A 22405-nucleotide genomic window follows, 5' to 3' on the forward strand; every position below is an offset into this window, starting at 1 on the left:
CAACAGGATCTGGACAAATAACGTCATGCCAGTACCTGGATTAAAAGTGCTTGGTAGTGAAATAAGACTAACCTGTGTATGTAGGCAAATGACAGGCACACCACTTTTCAGGCACGTGGTTGTCTGCCTTGATATTAAACACCAGAAATTGCATATACAATTTGCATATATACAGTTTAACACTTTATACATGGGTAAACAAGCCTTGGGGAGGCAACATCTAAGCTAGGGGGGGAGCTATATGTAGAGAGAGAACTGATGAGAAAATACCCCTTTCTTCCAACTAACCAAAATTTATCGACCATGAAACGCATATCCATATTTTCTTTAGTACTCACAGAATTCCTAGGAAGATTCTCTACCGCTTGTCTGAACCTTTGTATGGGTGTTGCTGTCTGGTAGAAAGCAGAGCTGGCTTGAACGGACTTCAGGTTTGGAAAAACAAACAGTTTCTCTCAGCATCAGGGTAATTTATGAGCAGCTATATACCGGATTTCTTGAAAGTTTATATAACGTGTCCTAATTACAGCAGGGCAGAGGAGGGAAAGAAGCTGTGTGCTAGGGCTTCACATGACTATCCGCTTCCTCCGTGTCCATCTTGGCTCCTCTCTGACTGAACTGCTTACTCCATACTGCCCTTCACTTCTGTCTTCTAACACTGTTATCATAAAAACAACTGCTCCACATCTTGAAAGGGGTTTTACCTGGAAGTCTTCCTCACCAGCTAGCACAGGGTTTTTCTTCATGAAAAAGAAAGATGGTTCCCTATGACAATGTATTGACTACAGAGGACTTAATGCAGTCACAGTAAAGAACAAATACCTGATACCTCTAATCTCCGAGTTGTTCGATAGACTCCAAGGTGCTATTGTCTTCACTGAATTAGATCCCCGCAGGGTCTACAATCTTTTCAGAATACGGAAGGGATTCCACATTAAACACCAGCAATAGACATTATGAATACCTCATTATATTTTTCAGTTTGTGCAACGGCTCCTGCTGTGTTTCAAGAATTTGTAAATGATGTGCTCCATGATCTCCTATATTCCTCCATCATTGTGTATCTTGATGACATATTGCAAACACAAAGTATAAAAATTCATCCTGCGCTTATAAGGAATAGAGTAAACGAAAAAGGTCCAAAAAAGGAACTTACTTATGGGGTAGGTCTCATGTCGTCAAGACCCCCTTATATAATGGAATTTAATTGACATTGATTAAAAATATTGTTTGGAAAAACTTGTATTTATGAGTAACAGTGGAAGTAAAATGTTGTACTCAGTAGAGGACAGCCACCACCCCGCGCACACAAGCTGACTAGCCAGGTAGTAGTAGTGAAAATAGGGGGGGAAAGCTAGTCCCCCTCTCTGCATGGGCAGATAAGAGAGTTTCTAGCTTAATTCTCGGGGTGGATCCTCGCCACAGTATGCAGAGGAATATCTTTCGGAGAGCCGTAAAAAACTTTTCTGGGATCAAAATTGGCATGTTCTGGAATATATATATATATATATAGAAATGTAGGTAATAGTTTCATTTTGCTTAGGTGTATGCGATCTACTATTAGTGGGAGTGAAGCCCATCAGGTTGCCATAACTCCTGCCCACTCCAACTGTGGGGCAAAGTTGTCTGCATAGAAATGGTTGGCAGACTTTCGCACCACTATCCCAAGGTAAGTAACCCTGTCTGTCCACCTCAGGGGGCGGAGAGGACCAAAAAAGTTGCAGGGGCATTGATTGCTAGCAGCCCAGTTTTATACCAATTGACCTGCACCCCAGAGTATATTCTAAATGTGTTAAAAATAGAGAGTACCGCGATCAGGAATAAAAGTGTATCGTCCGCACATAGTGCCACCTGTTCTTCATATGCCCTCAGCTGGAACCCTGTAACCTTGGCCGACGTTCTGATTGGGATCGCTAGTGGTTCGATTGGAATCGCAAAGAGAGGGCAGCACTGACGTGTTCCTCTAGGCAGGGAGAACTGTTTAGATGTATAGGTATTTGTGCGTATCCGAGCCACTGGGAGATAGTAGTGTTTGCACCCATTTAATGAAGCTAGCCCCAAACCCGAAACGAGTTATCACCTCCCACAGATATTTCCATTCCACTGAATCAAAGGCCTTAGCTTGGTCGATGAACACCAGAGTATGCTTCCCCCGACTGGAGTGTGATAATGCAAACGTTAGTGAAAAGTCGTCTAATATTCATGGTTGCACTCTTGCCCGACATGAATTCCAATTGATCATGTGTATGATGTGGCTAAGGGCTTTATTGATGCATATTGCCAGTATTTTTGCTAGGATTTTAATATTATTATTAAGGAGAGAAATGGGTCGTATCCCTGGGTTTGGGAATTAAAACTATCAGGGCCGCACGCATGGTTGCTGGCAGGATCCCTTCCCGAAGAATACTTTGAGGAGTTTCAGGGCTATAAATTGTGTTTCTTTTGTACCACTCTATTGGGAGTCCATCGGGGCCAAGGGATATCCTGTTCGGGAAGGATTAGATAGCCTCTACTATCTCCTCTAGCTCTAAGTTCCCATCTAGCATAGTCGCGCTACTCTGGGGCAATGTGGGGAATGTAATAGTGTTAATAAGTGCTTAGGTCCTCCCCAGGGCAATTGAGTTTAGATGTATACAGAATTGTATAGAATTAGTAAATGTATTATTGATAAGCTCAGGGTCAGTGATGGACTTAAAATCTTTATACTCAAATATTCCACATAGCAAGGGCCTAGAAGCCATGCAGTTATGTTTAGAAGATGATCCTCTAATGCCACATCACCAGAGTTTTCCTGGTAGACTCAGTTAAATAATGATTATTTTAAATACAGAGACCAATTTTTACTCCAACTAAAAGGCACAGCTATGGGGACCAAATTTGCCCCTAGCTGTGCCAACCTCTACATGAGAGCATTCAAAAGAGAAATACAAGAAAAAAATAAAATCTTTTATAATAGATATATTGATGTTATTTTCTTCATCTGGGATGCAGAGGAGTCTGAACTTTTATCATTTACTGATGGTCTTAATAGTGATAACTGGAGCTTAGAATTCACAAGCACCATTAACACTGCAAAAATTGTTTTCTTGGACTTAGAACTTAAAGGGGTTGTCCCGCGCCGAAACGGGTTTTTTTTTTTTTCAATAGCCCCCCCGTTCGGCGCGAGACAAACCCGATGCAGGGATAAAAAAAAACAACTGGGTAGTACTTACCCAAATCCCCGCGCTCCGGTGACTTCTTACTTACCTTGTGAAGATGGCCGCCGGGATCTTCACCCTCGGTGGACCGCAGGTCTTCTGTGCGGTCCATTGCCAATTCCAGCCTCCTGATTGGCTGGAATCGGCACACGTGACGGGGCGGAGCTACGAGGAGCCACTCTCTGGCACGAGCGGCCCCATTCAGAAGGGAGAAGACCGGACTGCGCAAGCGTGTCTAATCGGGCGATTAGACGCTGAAGATTAGACGGCACCATGGAGACGGGGACTCCAGCAACGGAACAGGTAAGTGAATAACTTCTGTATGGCTCATAATTAATGCACAATGTACATTACAAAGTGCATTAATATGGCCATACAGAAGTGTATACCCCCACTTTGTTTCGCGGGACAACCCCTTTAACATCCAAGATGAGATTATGCAGAACAAAACTTTTTTTTTACAAATGTAGATGCGAATAGTTACCTTGATTTTACCAGTGGCCATGTGAGGAAATGGAAGATAAATATTGGTCAGTTCAAGTGGATTCATAAAAATTGTATCACCACTCAAATTTTTAATGAGCAGGCACTTTTTCTTTAAAAACGCTTTGAAGAAAAAAGTTACCTGAAGGCCTTTATTGATTCAGCCTACACGAAAGTCCTTCTAGTTAATCCCTGACGTTACAACACCAAACAATGCACTTTAGAAAGAAAAGGAAATTGAATTTTTTTAAACTGTTTTTATTACACAATTTAATACCAAACATGCTGATCTAAAATCTATTTAAACATTGGGGTATCTTGAAGGGGCATCCCTTCCTTGGGAACAAGATCCCCCCAAAAAACGAAAACTGTATTCCAAAGAAACAAAACCCTTAAAAATATCTTGGCCCCCTCATGCCCAGGTTATTTTTTTTTTTTGTCCACCAGGGTTAATTCCCCTAATGGTATTTTTGGATCCTACCGTTGTGGATCAAAAAGGTGTAAATGTTGCAAGATAATTTAACATGGTGTAAAATAAATTTCACCATCCGATACCGCCCCACTATCAAATTTAAAGACTTGTATGAAGAATATTTGCAAGCAGCACTTCTCCGTTAACCAATAAGGTGGGACCCGGCAGTAATGTGCAAGCCACAGGAAGAGTCAGCATCCAAGACTCATAGACAGTAGCAAAAGGAGAAATCCGCGGCAGTTCAGCATATGTCATTTACCTAATGGAATGTCCCTGCAATCTTTGCTATACAGGCAAAACAACCAACACCTTGAGAATAAGGATGAGTCAACATCGTTCCAATATCCCAAATGGCTACCTCCAACACAGTGTGTCAAAACATTTCGGTTACTACTGTTGAAAAAATTGAAAATGGTAATTTTGCAAGACTGAAAGAAAAATAAATGTTTCAGATCTTTCAGTTAAACTGCCTTCTGCCAAGGAGTCTAAAGGAGGTGCCATAAAAAATTTGAGCATTTTATATATAAAAGCAATATTAACATTTTATTTATAATTTTATCTAAATCAGCTTGTTTTAACCTATTTGTAAACCTATGTACATTCTAAATTACCCCGTTTATACTAATGTTCTTAATCCTATAGGATCTTGTGCAGTAATTTCCTTTACTTGATTTTATTTCACACGTAGCTTTTGTTATTTTCGTAATTTTCGTATTGTTCGTGTTCCCTATGTGCCTCGAAAGCACTGTGGAATAAGTTGGCGCTATACAAATAAAGATTATTATATTATTATTCCCAATATTTATATTTGATATTTTAACCCCTTAGTGACAGAGCTTTTTTGCTTTTTTCCATTTTTGTTTTTTCCTACTCCCATTTAAAAAATCGTAGCTCCTTTATTTATCCATCGACGTCGCTGTATGAGGGCTTGTTTTTTGCGGGACGAGTTGTATTTTTCAATGGCACTATTAATTGTACCATGTAATTTACTGAAAAACTTTTAAAAAATTCTTAGCGGAGAGAAATGGGAAAAAAAAACACATTCCACCATCTTTCGGTGCGTCCTGTTTCTACGGCGCACAAACTGCAACAAAAACGACCTGATATTTTTATTCTATGGGTCAGTACGATTACTACGATACCAAACTTATATAGTTTTTTTTTGCTGTAGTACTTGTATTTTTTTAAAAAGATATTTAATTTTTTTCAATTATTTTCTGCGGTCATTTTGTGCGCGCAATAACTTTTTTATTTTTCTGTCGACGTAGTTGTGCAAGGGCTCAATTTTTGCGGGATGTCCTGTAGTTTCCGATAGTATCAATTTGGAATACATACAACTTTTTGATCGCTTTTTATTGCATTTTTTCTGGAAGACAGGGTAACTAAAAAAGTGTATTTCTGGCATTCTTTATTTTTTTTTTTGGACGACGTTCACCGTGTAGGAAAAATAATGCACTACTTTGATAGATCAGACTTTTACGGACACGGCGATACCAAATACATATTTTTATTTTATGATTTAGATTATTTAATAATTGATATGGCAAAAGGGCGGTGATTTAAACTTTTATAACTTTTTTTTTTTTACAATTTAAAAAAACTTTATTGATCTCTTTTCTTACTTTACTTTGAAGTCCCCCTGGGAGACTTTAACATGCGATGCTTTGATCGCTCCTGCAGTATGACGTAATGCTATAGCATTACGTCATACTGCTTTTTTACAGGCAGTCTTTCAAGCCACCCTGTGTGGATGGCTTGATAGGCAGTCTGCTAAGGCAGCCCTGGGGCCATTCATTAAGCCCCCGGCTGCCATGACACCTGCACGGCTCCCCCGATCTCACCGCGGGGGGGCCGTGCGGGACCCCCGAACAGCGCTCAGGGGATTTAAATGCCGCTGTCAGAATTGACAGCGGCATTTAAATGGTTAATAGCCCCGATCGGCCGAACGGCCGAGCGCGGCTATTGCCCGCGGGTGTCAGCTGTAATAAACAGCTGACGCCCGCGCTGTATGGAGGGAGATAGCGGCGCTACCTCCCTCCATACACGTTCTGCAACAGCAGGACGTAGTTTTACGATAGCGCCGTCACTAAGGGGTTAATGATTTTGCTAATAATTTTGGTTGTTTTATGTATGTACGTGTATGCAAATGCATCCATTTATTCAAGCTGAAAAGTATTTTAATACCAAATTTAGAGCATATTCTAAACATTTGTTCAGCATCAACTAAATAACTGTCATGGAACTGGGGTCCTGGAAACTGGGAGTCCCTGAAATACCTGCAACGCCTGTTCCTTCCTACTTGCCCCCCTAGGCTAGGCCCTAGGGTGACAAATGAGCGACAGTCCCTAGCCTCGGTAGGGATGACGGGCAGAAAGTCAGACTTACAGACAAAACAAGGTACACACAAAAACAAAGGCAAGTCGGGCAATCTGGGTCGGCAACTGGAGAATATGCAGAACAAAGGGGTCAGGCAAGGCGAAGTCCGGTCCAAAGCAAGAGGGTCAAAAGCCAGGAATACAATCCAAAAATGCAGGTGTAGCCTGGAGACAAACATACACTGGCAATCTTCATAAGGAACTGAGCAGTTTAAATGCTGTCAGGACTCCCGCCCCAGCAGCTGATCAGGGTAGGGAGCCTGACAGCAGCAAGACCCAGACATCCAGCAACGAGTGCCGAGCATGCTAATCAGGGTATCATGGCGACAGGGACGTGGCACGGGACGGCATCTGCCACGTTCCCAGCAACCCAATTGCCCAGGCGCCGCCCCCTGAGCACGGGACCGCGGCGGCGGCCAGGGAGGTCGCAAGGACCGGGACTCCCCTGCGCTGTACCCCAGCAGCCTGGGTGACAAGACCAGCGGTGCGGGCACTGAGCCCCAGAGAGCCGCTGGTCCTGTCAATAACAATAGTGTATTGGAACATTTTAACATTTCATTTCTTCATTAACTATTTTCCTTTTGAATTGAGTGCTCAATTGATAAATATATTCCTTTTGAAACACTCATCTATAAAACATCAATGCTCTGAAGACGTCACTCAACGTCTTGTGGAGCATACGCTGGAATGCGACGTTACAGAAAGGTTCCACGTGACGTCACCCTGGTTTGTGGAACGCAGTCTGGAACTCAATGTTGCTCAAGCAGGACGTCATCCTGGTGCGCCCGCCCAGGGTGACAAGCAAACCGTGGACTATAGTTTATTCATGGACTATGTGCAGTGTCAACTGAACGTGACACGTGACATCACCCATGTGCACAGCTCCTGGGAAATCGCCACCCATACTAGAATTACTGGATCACTAAATACTATAAAAGTCAAGATATCATCTTATTCATGCTTGATAAAGGGGTACCTGAAACGAGTCGCATTTTTGTAACTTCCTTGATATTGCCCTTTATTTTGTCTTTTAATTTAATTACTTGAACCATTAAAATAACTAACCTAATTGGATCCACCCATTTGGCTTGAATCCCATTATATAGGGGAGCCTCGAGGACATGAGACCTCCCCATAAGTAAGTTCCTTTTTCGGACCTTCTTCATTTACCCTACTCCTTATGAGCGCAGGATGAATTTTTATACTTTGCATTGCTTTTCCCGGATTGCTCTACGTGGTATCTGGTGTTGATTCAGCTTCTCTCCATTTCTGGTGGATGTACAACGTACATAAGGACAGTTAATATTTCATTAATCACTGAGACGCTGTCTGGGTGTTGCGGTCAGCCTGAAATGTTTTTGGGTTTGTCTGTATACACCAGGTAATTCCCTGTTTTTATTATATATATACTAGTTCATTAGAATTCATATTATATTCCAGAGCGCTGTCCCCTAATTTTGATGACATATTGATATTTTAATCTGACCAAGTCTCGTTGCAGGCATGTGAACACTGTCTTACAGGGCTGACGTCATAACTTCATGCTTATATGCCAAGCTAGAAAAATGCTTATTTGAGCAAATCAGCCTGCCATTTTTTAAGTATATGATCTCAGCCCAGGACCCAGAAAAACGGTCTGCTGTCGTAAACTGGCAAAGCCTCTCTGCTTGAAGCCATCCGCTTCCTTGGATTTGCCAACTAGTACAGCAGATGAACCCTTGTTTTTCTTTCTTGACAGACACATAAGGGTGCTAACTAGAGATGAGCGAGCGTACTCGGAAAAGCACTACTCGCTCGAGTAATTTGCTTTATCCGAGTATCGCTGTGCTCATCCCTGAAGATTCGGGTGCCGCTGCGGCTGACAGGTGAGTCGCAGCGGGGAGCAGGGGAGAGCGGGCGGGAGAGAGGGAGAGAAAGATCTTACCTCCGTTCCTCCCCGCTCTCCCCTGCAGCTCCCCGCTCCGTGCCGGCACCCGAATCTTCAGACCCGAGCACAGCGATACTCGGATAAAGCAAATTACTCGAGCGAGTAGTGCTTTTCCGAGTATGCTCGCTCATCTCTAGTGCTAACCCCAATAATTGGTCTCCGAAACCGAGAAGGCTTTCATTAAACTGAAGCAGATGTTTACCAGTGCTCCCATCTTAGACCGTCCAAACACCTCAAAACCGTTCTGATAGTAATTGAACAGACAGCAGATGCTTTTAAAGTCTTTTTTTCCTTTTCCTTAGGTGAGTTTTCTTCAGACCCTACTGAGATTATTTTGCTTCTTTATGAATTTGAAGCAAGGGCAAAATTAAATGATCCTGGGTTAGAGGCTGTATTGGAGTCGGTGTGGACTTTGCCAAGCCTGGACATTAAAACTCTGGAATCTATTGCATGTAAGTAAAATGCAGGTGCAAACTCTTATTATTGTGAAAAGGTACATAAGTGAAAGTTTATATAAACATCTGATAAATTACAAAAAGTTAGTAAAATGTGAACAAATGCAACAGAAATAACACCTCACCACTGGTGCCGAACAAAATCAATAATGTGGACAAAACTTACCGTATATTCCAGCACAACAACAAAATAAAGCTAAGAAAAGAGAAGATCAAGGACAATTGCTAAAAAAAAAGCACTATTAAACTTTAATGTTACATAGATATATATATACTTTATGCAATGATTACCAGTGCTTGAGTATATGTGAAAATATATCACTATTGTTTAAAAAAAGTTAAATGATGAAAAAGAAAATGTACAGATGTAGCAAACGTTATGTTGACAGTCAATGTGTTAAATGCACAGTTGCAGTAAACTATAAACTGACAACACAGCAAAAGCCATTTAAAAAGTCAATTTATGGTTTGTTGCAACTCTGCATTTAATGCAGTAAGGTCTCCTCCATGGGTGGATTTGCATTGCGGAGCCGATTGCGATTTTCTGCTTGCCGAGGAGAAATTGTGGCATGCTGCGATTCTGTGCAAGCTATGCACAGACGTAGTCAATGGAAGCCGTCCGTCCTGCGGCACTTCCGCAGTGAGTACTGCAGAAGTGTCGCGGGATCCGCGTCATTGCCTAGCGCCGGTGCCTGCTGCGCATGCGGGACAGCCGACAAATCCACAGCACAGAAACATAGGTACACGGGTCACCAGCTGGGCACTGCGGACACTCCGCTGCGGGAATCCTTCATGAGAAATCCTAATAACTGAGCATAAAAAAGTCGTACTATGGGTAAAAAAAGTTTTACCCATAGTACGACTGTTTCCGCACTAAGTATTTAGCATCCTCGTGCATAACGAGGAGTGAGAAAGGAGAGACCTTCAAGTTTCTCCTGGCTGAGAGGTTAGTCAGTTACGTCTGATGCAGTATTAGTGCAGTCAACCCATCGGCCCCATATTCTAGCAAATTTGACAGGGCAACCTCGGGCCATGTATGTCAGTATATATAGAAGGATGACCCCATTTACTTCACGTTACCAAGTAGCCCTGGTAGGTTTTTTTGGCTGTTTCAAGTTAAGCAATATCGCTTTTTTAGCATAAAAGAACAGCAATTTCTATAGAGTGCGTGTTACTGTGTCAACTGGAATGTCTTCCACAAAGCCAAAGAGACACATTTTAGGTTGCAGGATGCGCAGGGCCCCTAGGTGCATCTCCATAAATTTGAGGACATCCCTCCAATAGGTCTGCAAAACATAGCATTCCCAAAACATGTGCATAATTGTCTCCGCACTCATCAAGCATCTTGGACAGACCGTATTGTGGATTAGGCTCATGGTTCACAAGCAAGTGGGAGTATAATAGATTCTGTGCAGGAACTTGACTTGAATTAACATGTCTCTTGCACTAATCAAGCGTGACCCGGAGCAGGCCAGGAGGCCACTTCGGTCAACTGAAATTGCGGCATGCTGTGTTTCTGTGCGGGCTATGCACAGATGGCTTCCATCGAAGTCAATGGAAGCCGTTTGTCCCGCGGAACTTCCACAGTGAGTACTGCAGAAGTATCGCAGGATCCGTGTCATCGCCTAGCCCCAGTGCCTACTGCGCATGCGCGACTGCCGGCACATCCACAGCACAGAAAGACGCCGCTGGACAGGTACGCAGGGTCACCAGCCGGGCACCAGGTCGAACTCCGCTGCGAGAATCCCTCATGCGGGGTCCGTCCCGCCTGTGTGCAGGCGGCCCAAGTGTCAAGATAGTGTTTGCTACATTTATACCATATGGCTGTGTACTACAATTATAACATAAGAGTCACAAACTTTTGCGCATGCCACAGTTATGCAGAAATTTGCAAATTTTGCTCCCTTTTTCCTTAATTGGCAAGACATTTGGGCAGGCTTAGTGTGAAAGAGTGGGGAAAACTACAGGACAACATATTTACTATAATTTATGCCAAAAACTGGTAGAAATTATAATACAAATTTATGCCAACTCATAGCTTATGTGGAATTAAATTCCCTGCAGACAGGAAAATGCTCCATATGTATTACTCTTTCTAGTTTCTATACCTGAAAATGGTGGAAAAATTAAAGTGTACCTGAGTTTTCAACAAGTCTTCTAAAGTATACTAGGTTCTCCTTACCCTCTTATTTGTTGCTGTTTGTACCCTGTTTCATGTTCTAAAGTTCAGTTTTTCAGGTGATCTTCCCCATTTTTCTGCTGTCCTGCAGTTTGCAATCCACTTTCAGACAGGGGGTGCGTCACAAACCTACCATTCTTCACAGTTCACTGTCCCGTCATTCTTTTCCCTCCCTTCCCATGTTGCATTGTTTTTTCTGATCCAATCAGTAGGGAGGTAGTAACTGATGATTGTTAGTTGGGAATTCACAGACATTCTGGCTAAATAGTTAGTAAACCCAATATAATGTGCACACAGGTTGTAATAGCCGCGGCAGAGGATTGTGGAGTTCTTCCATTGCTTTCAAAACAATGGGGCTGTGATGCAAGAGCACGCAGCCAGATAGAAAATACCACGATTTGTTTCCAGCATAGCATTGCATTGCGGTACCATACAGGAAAACATTGCTCATGTGTATGTGAATAGGGTTCATATTTCTGCTAGACATGTGCATCTAAAAATGCGCAAATCTTGCAAGGTTTTCTCGACCGTGAGAAGCCAGCCTAAGTGATATTTATTGGGCAAACAGAGAGATTATACAAGCAGTGTTTTAGTTTACTCCAAAAGTTTTTAAAGGGGTTGCCATGTGATTTTATTTTTTTAAATAAAAAATCAGGAAATGTTTTAAAATAAGTAACAAGCTTATACCCGCCCATTTAGTACCCACTGCCCACTTTTGGGCAGCTGATCATGTGCTATGTAAGCACATGACTGCTGCAGCCAATCACTGGCCTCATCGGTAACATGCTTAGACAGCATGTAATTAGTTGCCCAGACGTAAGCAGGGACGGAGGGGGATCAGAGAGGTGGAGGGACTAAACAGGTGAGTACAGGCTTGTTTATTACTTTAAAGCATTCCCTGACTTTGTTTAAAAAAATATTCACTGGATAACCCTTTCTAAACAGCTTAGTTTGGGCCTAAGGGTGTCAAGCCAGTTCATAATATTAGGCTCTTTTTGCATCACATTCCGGAGATTTGTTTTCTTATACAGTACATGTGGAAATATTCTTAAATGTTTCATGAAAGTGACCCTCCAGTCAGTAGCTCAAAATTGATATCTAGGCCAGTACCTACAAAGGACCTGCTATTTATTATCCTCACATCTTGCTCCATAGCTACTTTTAGCACATCTCTATTAGGACAGAGCTGTCATTTTGAATAGAGCTAATAATAATAATAATCTTTATTTGTATAGCGCCAACATATTCTGCAGCGCTTACAAAGACAGGGAAACTACAGAAAGACAAAAGTACAAAAATTACAGAACCACAGTTACATAGTAATCAGTTGATGGAAACAATAGGGGTGAGGATCCTGCTCCAACGAGCTTACATACTACAAATAATGGGGTGATACAGAAGGTAAAGGGGCTGGAGCTGTGCTTGTTGTAGTGAGGAGGAGAGTGAGGGATGTTATACATATAAACAATGGTCAGACGTTCAGTCATGTGATGCCAGGATCGGTATGACTGCAGGGGCAGTTGATGGTGGCTAGCAGGGATTGCAGACAATAGGTCAGGGAGCATATTATCAGGCGGAGTACAGAGGAGTTTGGTTTAGGGGATGTAGTATGCCTCCCTGAAGAGGTAGGTTTTTAGAGCACGCCTGAAGTTTTGCAAGTCCTGGATTGCCCAGATAGCCTTTGGTAGTGCGTTCCAGAAGACTGGTGCTGCTCTGGAGAAGTCTTGGAGGTGGGAATGAGAGGTTCGAATTAAAGGGCTGCTCAGTCTGCTTTCGTTAGCAGAGCGGAGAGCCCGGGCTGGGTGATGGATTAAAATGAGGGAGGCAATGTAGGGTCGAATATGACCCCAAGGCAGCGGGCATGCTGTCTGGGAGTTATCATAGCGCCACACACTGAGATGGAGAAGTCAGGATGAGGTCGGTTAGTAGAGGGCGGAAACACCAATAGGTCAGTTTTAGAGAGGTTTAGTTTTAGGTAGAGAGAGGACATAGTGTTAGAGACAGCGGATAGACAGTTGGTGATGTTTTGAAGGAAAAGTGCAGAGATGTCATGGGAAGAGGTGTATAGCTGGGTGTCATCAGCATACAGGTGGTATTGGAAGCCAAATCTCCTGATGGTTTTTACAATAGGGTCTGTGTAGATGGAGAAAAGGAGGGGGCCGAGGACAGAGCCCTGGGGGACCCTAACTCAAGGGGAAGAGAAGTGAAAGTAGAGACAGGAAAGGAAACTCTGAAGGAGCTGTCAGATAGGTATGAGGAGAACCAGGACAGAGCAATGTCTTTTAGGCCGATGGAGCGAAGCATACTGAGGAGGAGTTTGTTGTCAACAGTGTTGAATGCTGCAGAGAGGTCGAGGAGGATCAGTAGGGAGTAATCGCCCCTCGTTTGACACCCTTGTTGTAAGGGCAGTTTCTGTCGAGTGTAGGGGTCGGAAGCCAGACTGTAGGGGGTTGAGAAGAGAGTTCTCTGATAGGTAGCTTACAAGGCAGGAATAAACCAGGTGTTCTAGTAGTTTGGAGATGAAGGGGAGATTAGGGATGGGTCAGTAGTTGGCAGCATCAGTCTCACCAAGAGTCGGCTTCTTTAGCAGTGGGGATATGATGGCGTGTTTGAAAGAAGAGGGAAAGATGTCAGAGGTCAGAGAGAGGTTAAATATAGTGGTGAGATGGGAGATAACCACTGGAGAGAGGGACAAGACGAGGTGTGAGGAGAGAGGGTCGCTAGCGCAGGTGGTGGGGCGAGCAGAGGAAAGCAATTTAGAGACTTCTTCCTCTGTTGTTGGTCTGAGTACAGACAGTGAGCAGGAGCTAGATGCAGTATTGATGAGACTAGCGTCGGAGCTAGTCTGAGATTGGGAAGTTATTTCCTGACGGATGTCATCAATTTTCTTTTTGAAGTAAGCAGCCAGCTTTTCAGCACTGAGATCCCTCACCGGAGGCTGCAGTTTAGGGCTGAGTGAAAAGTATCAAGGAGCCGTTTAGGGTTGTGCGATAGTGAGGAGACGAGAGAGGTGAAGTAGACTTGTTTGGCGTGGTGGAGGGCGAGGTTGTAGGTTCTGAGCATGAATTTGTAATGGAGAGTCCACGGACCTTTGCGATTTTCTCCACAGCCATTCAGCACTTCTCGAGCACTGCCGGATGAAAAGCGTTTGGGGCGTGAGCCAGGGTTCCGCAGTCGGCATCGGATGGCTTGGGTCACGGGGGTGCTGCTTCATTCAGGGCACGGTTGAGAGCAGTGTCGTAGTGTGCGGCAGCCAGGTTGGGGCAGAAGAGGAGAGAGATAGGGGACAGAGTGGACTGTAGGGACTCAGCAAAGTCCTGGGTGTGAATGGCCTGAAGGCTCCTGTAGGTACGGTAGGTAGGAGGGTCTGGAGAGATGTTAGGGAGCTTGACAGAGAAAGAGAGGAGGTTATTGTCCGAGAGTGGAAGAGTGGAGTTAGTGAAGTGGGAAGCAGAGCAGAGCCGAAGGAAGACCAGATCGAGAGTATTGCCATCCCTGTGAGACGGAGAGGTTGTGAGAGGTCAGCGAAAGAAGCTGAGAGGCAGATGGGGAGACGGGGTCATTAGTGGGGATGTTAAAAATGCCTAAGATGAGGGTTGGAATTTCACAGAGTTTAGCTAAAATGCCTAATCTGAAGACGCCTAGGACACACCTCTTTCTCATCATTGGTTCAGGGTGCAGAGGAGATAATAGGAACAGGAAATAATGCAATTTTGGCCCATATTTGTACAGTAGAATAGTATAGCCTGTGGCCTGCTCTGTCTGTAGTAATAGTAATTGTATAATTTCTTATTATATAACTAAATAAATTAAAAACTTAAAACAGTAAGGCCGGGCTCACATGACCGGAGACAGAGACACTGCGTATGGCACTAACCTGAATTGCATATAGCCGCCAAGGCTTGCAGGCGATCATGCGCATTACAGGTTTTTGTTTGTTTTTATTTCCCGCGCCATTGCTTAGTGATAACGTGGTTATACACAATTCGTATCCGTTAGTGAAGGAAAAATCAAAACTACATGCATTTCAATGCCTGCGTTTTCCTGCAAAAAGTCCACATGGACGGCACAATTAAATAGAAAATGGTAAACTCCTTTTAAGCTCCAGGATTTCTTAGTCTGTTAGGGGAAAACTTTAATATTTCAACAATATTATAGGATTTTGCATTAGAAATAAATATGAGAATATACAGTCTGTTACATGCATTATATAATCTTGTCTGTCTGGCATTATTTATCACTAGGTTTCTTTTCTATTCACTATTTTACACCATTTTAGCTTTATCCATGGAAGCTCCAGCATATTATCCATCAATTTGCAAGAAAGTATTACAGGCTGCTTTAACTCTACATAAGAAGCAGGACTCATTAGATGTCCACAAGATAAGGTATGGCATTTACCTGTGCTGGGATCTAGGACTGTTTGGATATAGTCATTTCTTCTACTTTTTAAAGTTATGCATTTTACTCCTAGATAATTTTATGTCTTCACATATTACGGGGTGTGTCCTACAAAGAAATTTGTTTAGAGTTAAATTCAGCCTTTAGTTACACTTTCTCGAATTTACTCACAATATTGTTTATATACCCAAATATTTCAGGACTTGGAATAGCGCTACCTGCTGTTTGTACGAATAGGCTTTCTGTATCCACCTCAGTACATTTCACATTTGAGGTGTATAAAGCCGCCTGTTCACGGCCGTGACGGAATATCGCTAGCGATATTCTGCCGCGGGGGAGGGAGGGAGGGAAGGCCTCTGTCAGTTCTCTGCGGTGAACCTATCTGACAGCATGCTGCGATTTAAATCCCGCGAGCGGAGAATCACTATGATTCCCCACTCGTGGACAGCGGGGCTGTGCTTTTCATAGCAACGCTATGGAAAGCGTTCACTGCGTTACCCACGGCCAGATTATTGCCGCAGGTAACGCAATTAACTATAGGCCATGGACAGGCAGCTTAAGGAAGTCAAGGAAGCGTGATCTCTCTCCATACACATCCTGCAGCTGCAGGATGTAAAAACACTATGGGGTGACCACTAAGAGGTTTAACAAATCTGTTTTGAAACTTTTGCGATTTTGTATTTTGGCATGGAAATGGAAGATGGTACCAAATTTCCCACAGCAGCACTATTCCAAAACCAAGTCATAAGGAGGAAAGAAATAACTGTAGATCTTAGAGACAGGATTGTGTGGAGGCACAAATCTGGAGAAACCTACAAAAAAAAAACTTTCTGCTGCACTGAAAGTTCCCCAGAGCATAGTGGCCTCCATAATTCTTACAGCTGGTCGATCCACCAAATTAAGTAATTGGGAAAGAAGAGCCTTGGTAAGAGAGGTGACCCAGAACCCAATGGTTACTCTGACTGAGCTCCAAAGATCTTGTGTGCAGAGGAGAGAAACTTCAAGAAGGTCAACCATAACTCCTTGACTTAAACCCAATCGAAGATTTCTGGAGAGACCTGAAAACGGTTGTCCACGAATGGCCCCCATCCAACCTGGCAGAGCGTGAGAGGATCTGCAGGTTAGAATAGTAGAAAATCTTCAAATCCAGGTGTGAAAACCCTGTGCCGTCATATCCAAGAAGACTGGAGGCTGGCATTGCGGCCAAAAGGTGCTTCAACCAAGTACTGAGTACAGGGTCTCAATACTTGTGTCAATGCAAAATGAGTGTAAAGTAGTCATAGACCATGGCCATATGAGGGCTTCTTATTTGCATGAAAAACTGTAGTTTTTCTTAATACCATTTTTTGGGTACATATAATGTATTGTAAAACTTTTATTATTTATTTTGGGAGGGCAGGCTGATAAAAAAAGCATCAATTCTACCGGTGTTTTTTGGGGTTTATTGTTACAGAGTTAATCACACAGCATAAAAGACATAATTTTTTTTCTGTGGGTTGGTACGATGATGATGATACCAAAACTACATAAATTATAATTTTTTGTTTTTATGTTTTTCCAATTTTACAGAATAAAACCCCCTTTTTGGGGGGAAATAATTTTTTGCATCACTGTATTCCAAGTCCCATTACTTTTTTAGTTTTCCATGACAGCACTGTCAGGGCTTTTTTTTGCATGACGAAATGGTTTTTATTGGTACCATATTGGGGTACATACAGCTTTTTGATCACTATAATTGCGTTTTTTTTGGAAGGCCAAATAAACAAAATAAATATTTTGGCTTCGTTTTTTATTTTATTTTGTACAGGTTTTGTAAATAGTGTGTTCAATTTATTGTACAGATCGTTACAGATACAATGATACCAAATATATATATACATATATATATACATATATATATATATATATATATATATATATATATATATATATACCCAAAATATATATATATATATAATTTTTTTCTTTATATATATATATATATATAAGAAAAGGGAAACCTGTGCAGAAAAGCTTTTTGGTTTTTCTTATGCCCCTGTACGGGACCTGAACCAGAAAATCTATGATCGCTATTATAATGCATTGCGGCACTTCATACTGCAATGATTATCAGTTACAATAGCCATTGCGGGCCGGGACGACATTGCCTGACGTCTGTTGGCACTCTGCAATTACGGTACATAGCGGAAGGCTGATCGTGTCATAGAGGGAGTGTGTTCCCTCTATTAGCCCTTTACATGCCGCGATCTACATTGATTGTGGCATGCAAGAGGTTAACAGCGGGGGGCTGTCAGTTACAGCGGGCTCCCACTGCGGGATGGCGTGGGTTCACTTCTATGTCCGTGCGATCCACAGGACGTAAGTTTACATCCTGGGTGCATGGTATTTAATGCAACAGGATGTAAACTTACATCCTGTGACATTATGGGGTTAATATTAAATTGTGTTGTAATTAGTATAATATTCAATCTATTTGTTTTTACAGTAAATGTCTACACAGCCTAATAAAATTGAAATTGCCTGAAAGGTCTGCAGAGCTAGAGACGTGTGATGGAGAGGAGGCATGGCAGTATTGTCAAGAGGCACTTACTATTATTTCCACTTGTGTAAGTTCAGTAAATACATTGCACTTGATTTCTAGTACATCAAAACCTCTTTGAGATGACCACCCACAAAGTATATAATGTAGGAAAAATGAAAATGGGTCACAGAGAAATCTGCTCTAGATCATGGATGGTCTTCTCAAAAAAGTGTTTTTTGTTTAACCCCTTAATGACATGGCCTATTTTGGCATTGAGGACCAAGCGATTTTTGGTATTTTTCCATCTCCATTTTTCAAAAGCCATAACTTTTTTATTTTTCCGTCGATGCGGTCATATAAGGGCTTGTTTTTTGCGTGGTGAACTGTAGATTTTTTTGGTACCATTTTTTGGGTACATAGACTACATTGTAAAACTTTTATTATTTTTTTTATGATCGTAGGAAGAGAAAACGCATCAATTCTGCCATAGATTTTTTGTTTTTTTTAAAAAGCGTTAATTATGCAGCATAAATGATGCAACACATTTTTTTCTGCGGGGCGGTACGGTTACAACGATACCAAAAATTTTTTTTAGGTTTTTTTCACTTTTCCACAATAAAAACCTTTTTTTTGGAAATTCTTATTTTTTTCTAAACTCACTGCATTCAAAGTGCCATAACTTTTTTATTTTTCCATGTACGGAGCTCTGTGAGGGCTTATTTTTTGCGAGACGAGCTGTATTTTTTATTGGTACCATTTTGGGGTATATCTGTTTTTTTATCACTTTTATTGCGCTTTATGAGAGGCAAAATGCTAAAAATTAGCATTTTGCCTCAGTTTTTTAGCATTTTTCTAAACGCTTTTTGCCGTGCAGGATAAAAAGCATGTTCAATGTATTGTACGCGTCATTACGGACGCGTTGATACCAAATATGTGGGGTTTTTAATTTTGTACATTTTTTTAATGTTAATATGAGAAAAAGCATAAAAAAAGGGTTTTTTTCCATTTTTTTCCATTTTTATTTTTTTAACTTTATTTTTCTCTTTTTTTTTACAACACTTGTGTCCCTCTGAGGGACTTTTACTATTACACCTCAGATCGCTGCGATAATGCATGGCAGGGCTTCTTCCCTGCCATGCCTTATGGCCTACTATAGCGATCATAGGCTATGGCAGTACAGGACACCGATAACATCGCGAGAGCCGGCCGGAGACACAGAGGGAGCGCGCTCCCTCTGTGAACCCTTTCCCTGCCGTGATCTACTTAGATCGCAGCAGGGAAGGGGTTAACAGCGGGGGGGCGCATCTCCGATGCCCCCCCCCCCCCCCCCGCTGTTGCAGCGGGACGCCGGCTGTGACTGACAGCCGGCTCCCGCTGCGGGATAGCGCGGGATCATATGTGTACCCTGCTGCCAGGACGTAAATTTACGTCCTGCAGCGGGAATGGGTTAAAGGTTTTGTTGTGTTTAACCCCTTAACGACTGCCGATACGCCTTTTGATGGCCTATATTGGCGACCTCTCTTCATACAGTGCGGGAGTCAGCTGTTTATTACAGCTGACACCCGCGGGCAATAGCTGCAATGGGCCACACGGCTGATCGCGGCTATTAACCCTTTAAATGCCGCTGTCATTTCTGACAGTGGCATTTAAATCTTACAAACAATGTTCGGGGGTCCCGTGCTGCCTACCTCGGCGAGAGATCCTAGGGAGCCGTATGGGTGTCATGGCACCCCGGGGTCCTTCTGAAAGGCCCTAGGGCTGCCTTAGCAGACTGCCTATCAAGCCGTCCCCGTGGGGTGGCTTGATAGACTGCCTGTCAGATTGCGTGTGATGTAATGCTGTAGCATTACATCATACTGCAGGAGCAATCAAAGCATCACTAGTTGTGGTCCCCCAGGGCAGCTAAAAAAAAAAAAAGTAAAAGATCAATAAAGTTTTATTAATTGTAAAGAAAAAAGTAATAAAAGTATAAATCACCCCCCTTTTGCCATATCTATAATAAAAAAAGTCTAAATCATAAAACAAAAATACATATTTGGTATTGCCACGTCCATAAAAGTCCGATCTATCAAAGTAGTGCTTTATTTACTCCGCAAGGTGAAGGTCGTCCAAAAAAAAAAAAAACAAAGAACGCCAGAAATGCACATTTTCTCCCTGTCTCCCCAGAAAAATGCAATAAAAAGCGATCAAAAACTCGTTTGTATTCCGAAATGGTACCAACGTAAACTACAGGACATCTCGCAAAAAATGACCCCTCGCTTATCTACGTCAACAAAAAAAAAATTAAGAAGTTATTACCGAAGATGGTGGCAAAAAAAAAAATTAAATGTCTGAAAAAAAATAAAAGTAGTACAGCAAAAAAAAAAAACTATACAATTTTGGTATCGTGGCAATCGTACTGACCCATAGAATAAAGTTATCATGTCAATTTTGTTGCAGTTTGTGCGCCGTAGAAATAAGATGCAAGGAAAGATGGCGGAATGTCGTTTTTGGTTTTTTTTCATTTTACTCCACTTAGAATTTTGTAAAAGTTTTTCAGTACAGTAAATGGAACATTAAATAGCACCATTGAAAAATACAACTCGCCCCGCAAAAAATAAGCCTTCATGCAGCGACGTTGATGAATAAATAAAGGAGTTACAATTTTTTTTAAAAAGGGGAAGGAAAAAACGAAAGTGGAAAAAAAAAACAAGTCACTAAGGGGTTAAGGGCCCTTTCACGTGGAATGATTATCGTTCAGATTATCACTGGACCATGCTAATCGGAATGACGATTATTCAGTGTAAATGCCTATGGCGACTGAACGATGAGCAATAATTAATTAGCTTCGTTCGTTAAGTGTAGGTAGGTATAAAAACCAAACGACTATCAGCCTGAGTAAACAGGCAGTCATTCATCTATGCTCGAATGCCGAACAATCGTCCTGTGTAAAAAAGAACCTAAGCAATTTAATGCTTGGTAGGGCTTGCAGGATGACAAGAGTGGTTTTCCTTTAGCTGTGAATAAACGACAGTAATGAATAGAATACTTATTTGGTTTCACACAAATATGGTTAGCCACATCAGAGTGGATCTTGCTGTTTGTTTTTTTACAGTTGAGTGTCTGACTAAAGTTGGCTATCAGGGGTGTAGCTAAAGTCTCATGGGCCCTGTTGCAAAAGTTCAGCTTGACACACCCTTCAGCACATCTGTAACTTTAAGCTGCATACATGAGTCTCTTAAGTGAACAATTGATGCAGCACAAGCAGCCAGGAGAATTGCTTGGGTCTTAAAGACTAGAACTCTCCACCCCAAAGTAACTTATACCTCATTAATTTCTTGACTGTATTCTTAAAAGTTACTTTTACTTCTTTTATGCACTCTAATCTTCCTGACATAGGACAGTACTGGCAGCACACTTACTTTTATTTAGTGTCTCATGTCTACATCCTAGCTTTTCTGCTTAGGGAGAGCACCTATGTCTACATCCTGACATTGAACAGCATGCGTGGCAGTTTGTGTACCCTGCATATTGTTCCCCTGTGGGCCCACTCCGCTTTGTGACCAGAGATGGTTAACAGGGAGGTCCAAGCTACTGGGTCAGGCACAGCAGTTAGACCCCTTGATTTTAATTTGAACCACTTTATAGTAAAAAGAAACAAAAAAATGTATTTACCTCTCCAGTTGCACGTCAGAAGCTGTAATGGGTGCCCTATCTCCTGCTCATTTCTGCAATGTGTGGTAATGTGACAAATACAGAATCACTACCGTCAGTTCTAGTGATGAGCGAGCGTACTCGCTAAGGCAAATTACTCAAGCAAGTATTGCCTTATGCGAGTACCTGCCCGCTCGTCTCAAAAGATTCGGGTGTCAGCAGGGGTGAGCGGTGAGTTGCGGAGTGAGCAGGTGGGAGCGAGAGTGAGAGAGATCTCCCCCCCCCCCCCCCACCCCGTTCCTCCCCGCTCCTCCCCGCTCTCCCCGCTCTCCCCTGCCGCTCCCCGCCAGCACCTGAATCTTTTGAGACGAGCAGGCAGGTACTCGCATAAGACAATACTCAATACTCGCTTGAGTAATTTGCCTTAGGGTGGATTCAGACGAACGTATATCGGCTGGGTTTTCACGCCCAGCCGATATACGTCGTCTCTCTCTGCAGGGGGGGGAGCCTGGAAGAGCCAGGAGCAGTGTTCTGAGCTCCTGCCCCCTCTCCGCGCCTCTGCACTATTTGCAATGTGGAGAGGCGGGGTGGGCGGGACTAATTCTAGTAACTTAGCCCCGCCCCTGTCCTGCCTCCTTTCATAGCAAATAGTGCAGAGGGGCGGAGAGGAGGCAGAGAGGGGGCGGGAGCTCAGTTCCTGCTCCTGGCTCTTCCATCCCCCCCCCCCCCCTTGCAGATGAGGACACTGTATATCGGCTCGGT

The 22405-nt window shown here is 42.7% G+C and overlaps 1 protein-coding gene across 2 annotated transcripts in view; it reads left to right on the plus strand.

Annotated features, from left to right (window-relative positions):
• The window catches only part of TEX11 (testis expressed 11), a 120415-nt gene that overhangs the window by 92273 nt on the left and 5737 nt on the right, over positions 1-22405 (plus strand). The window contains exons 23-25 of one of the 2 annotated variants that reach the window (XM_066579786.1): positions 8757-8906; positions 15368-15476; positions 17975-18095. In XM_066579786.1, the coding sequence (XP_066435883.1) occupies positions 8757-8906; positions 15368-15476; positions 17975-18095 (380 nt within the window). The remainder of the gene's footprint in view (positions 1-8756; positions 8907-15367; positions 15477-17974; positions 18096-22405) is intronic. The other variant, XM_066579787.1, reaches the window with a different exon arrangement.

Source organism: Eleutherodactylus coqui, chromosome 10 (assembly GCF_035609145.1).
Source record: "Eleutherodactylus coqui strain aEleCoq1 chromosome 10, aEleCoq1.hap1, whole genome shotgun sequence".
Lineage (NCBI taxonomy): Eukaryota > Metazoa > Chordata > Amphibia > Anura > Eleutherodactylidae > Eleutherodactylus > Eleutherodactylus coqui.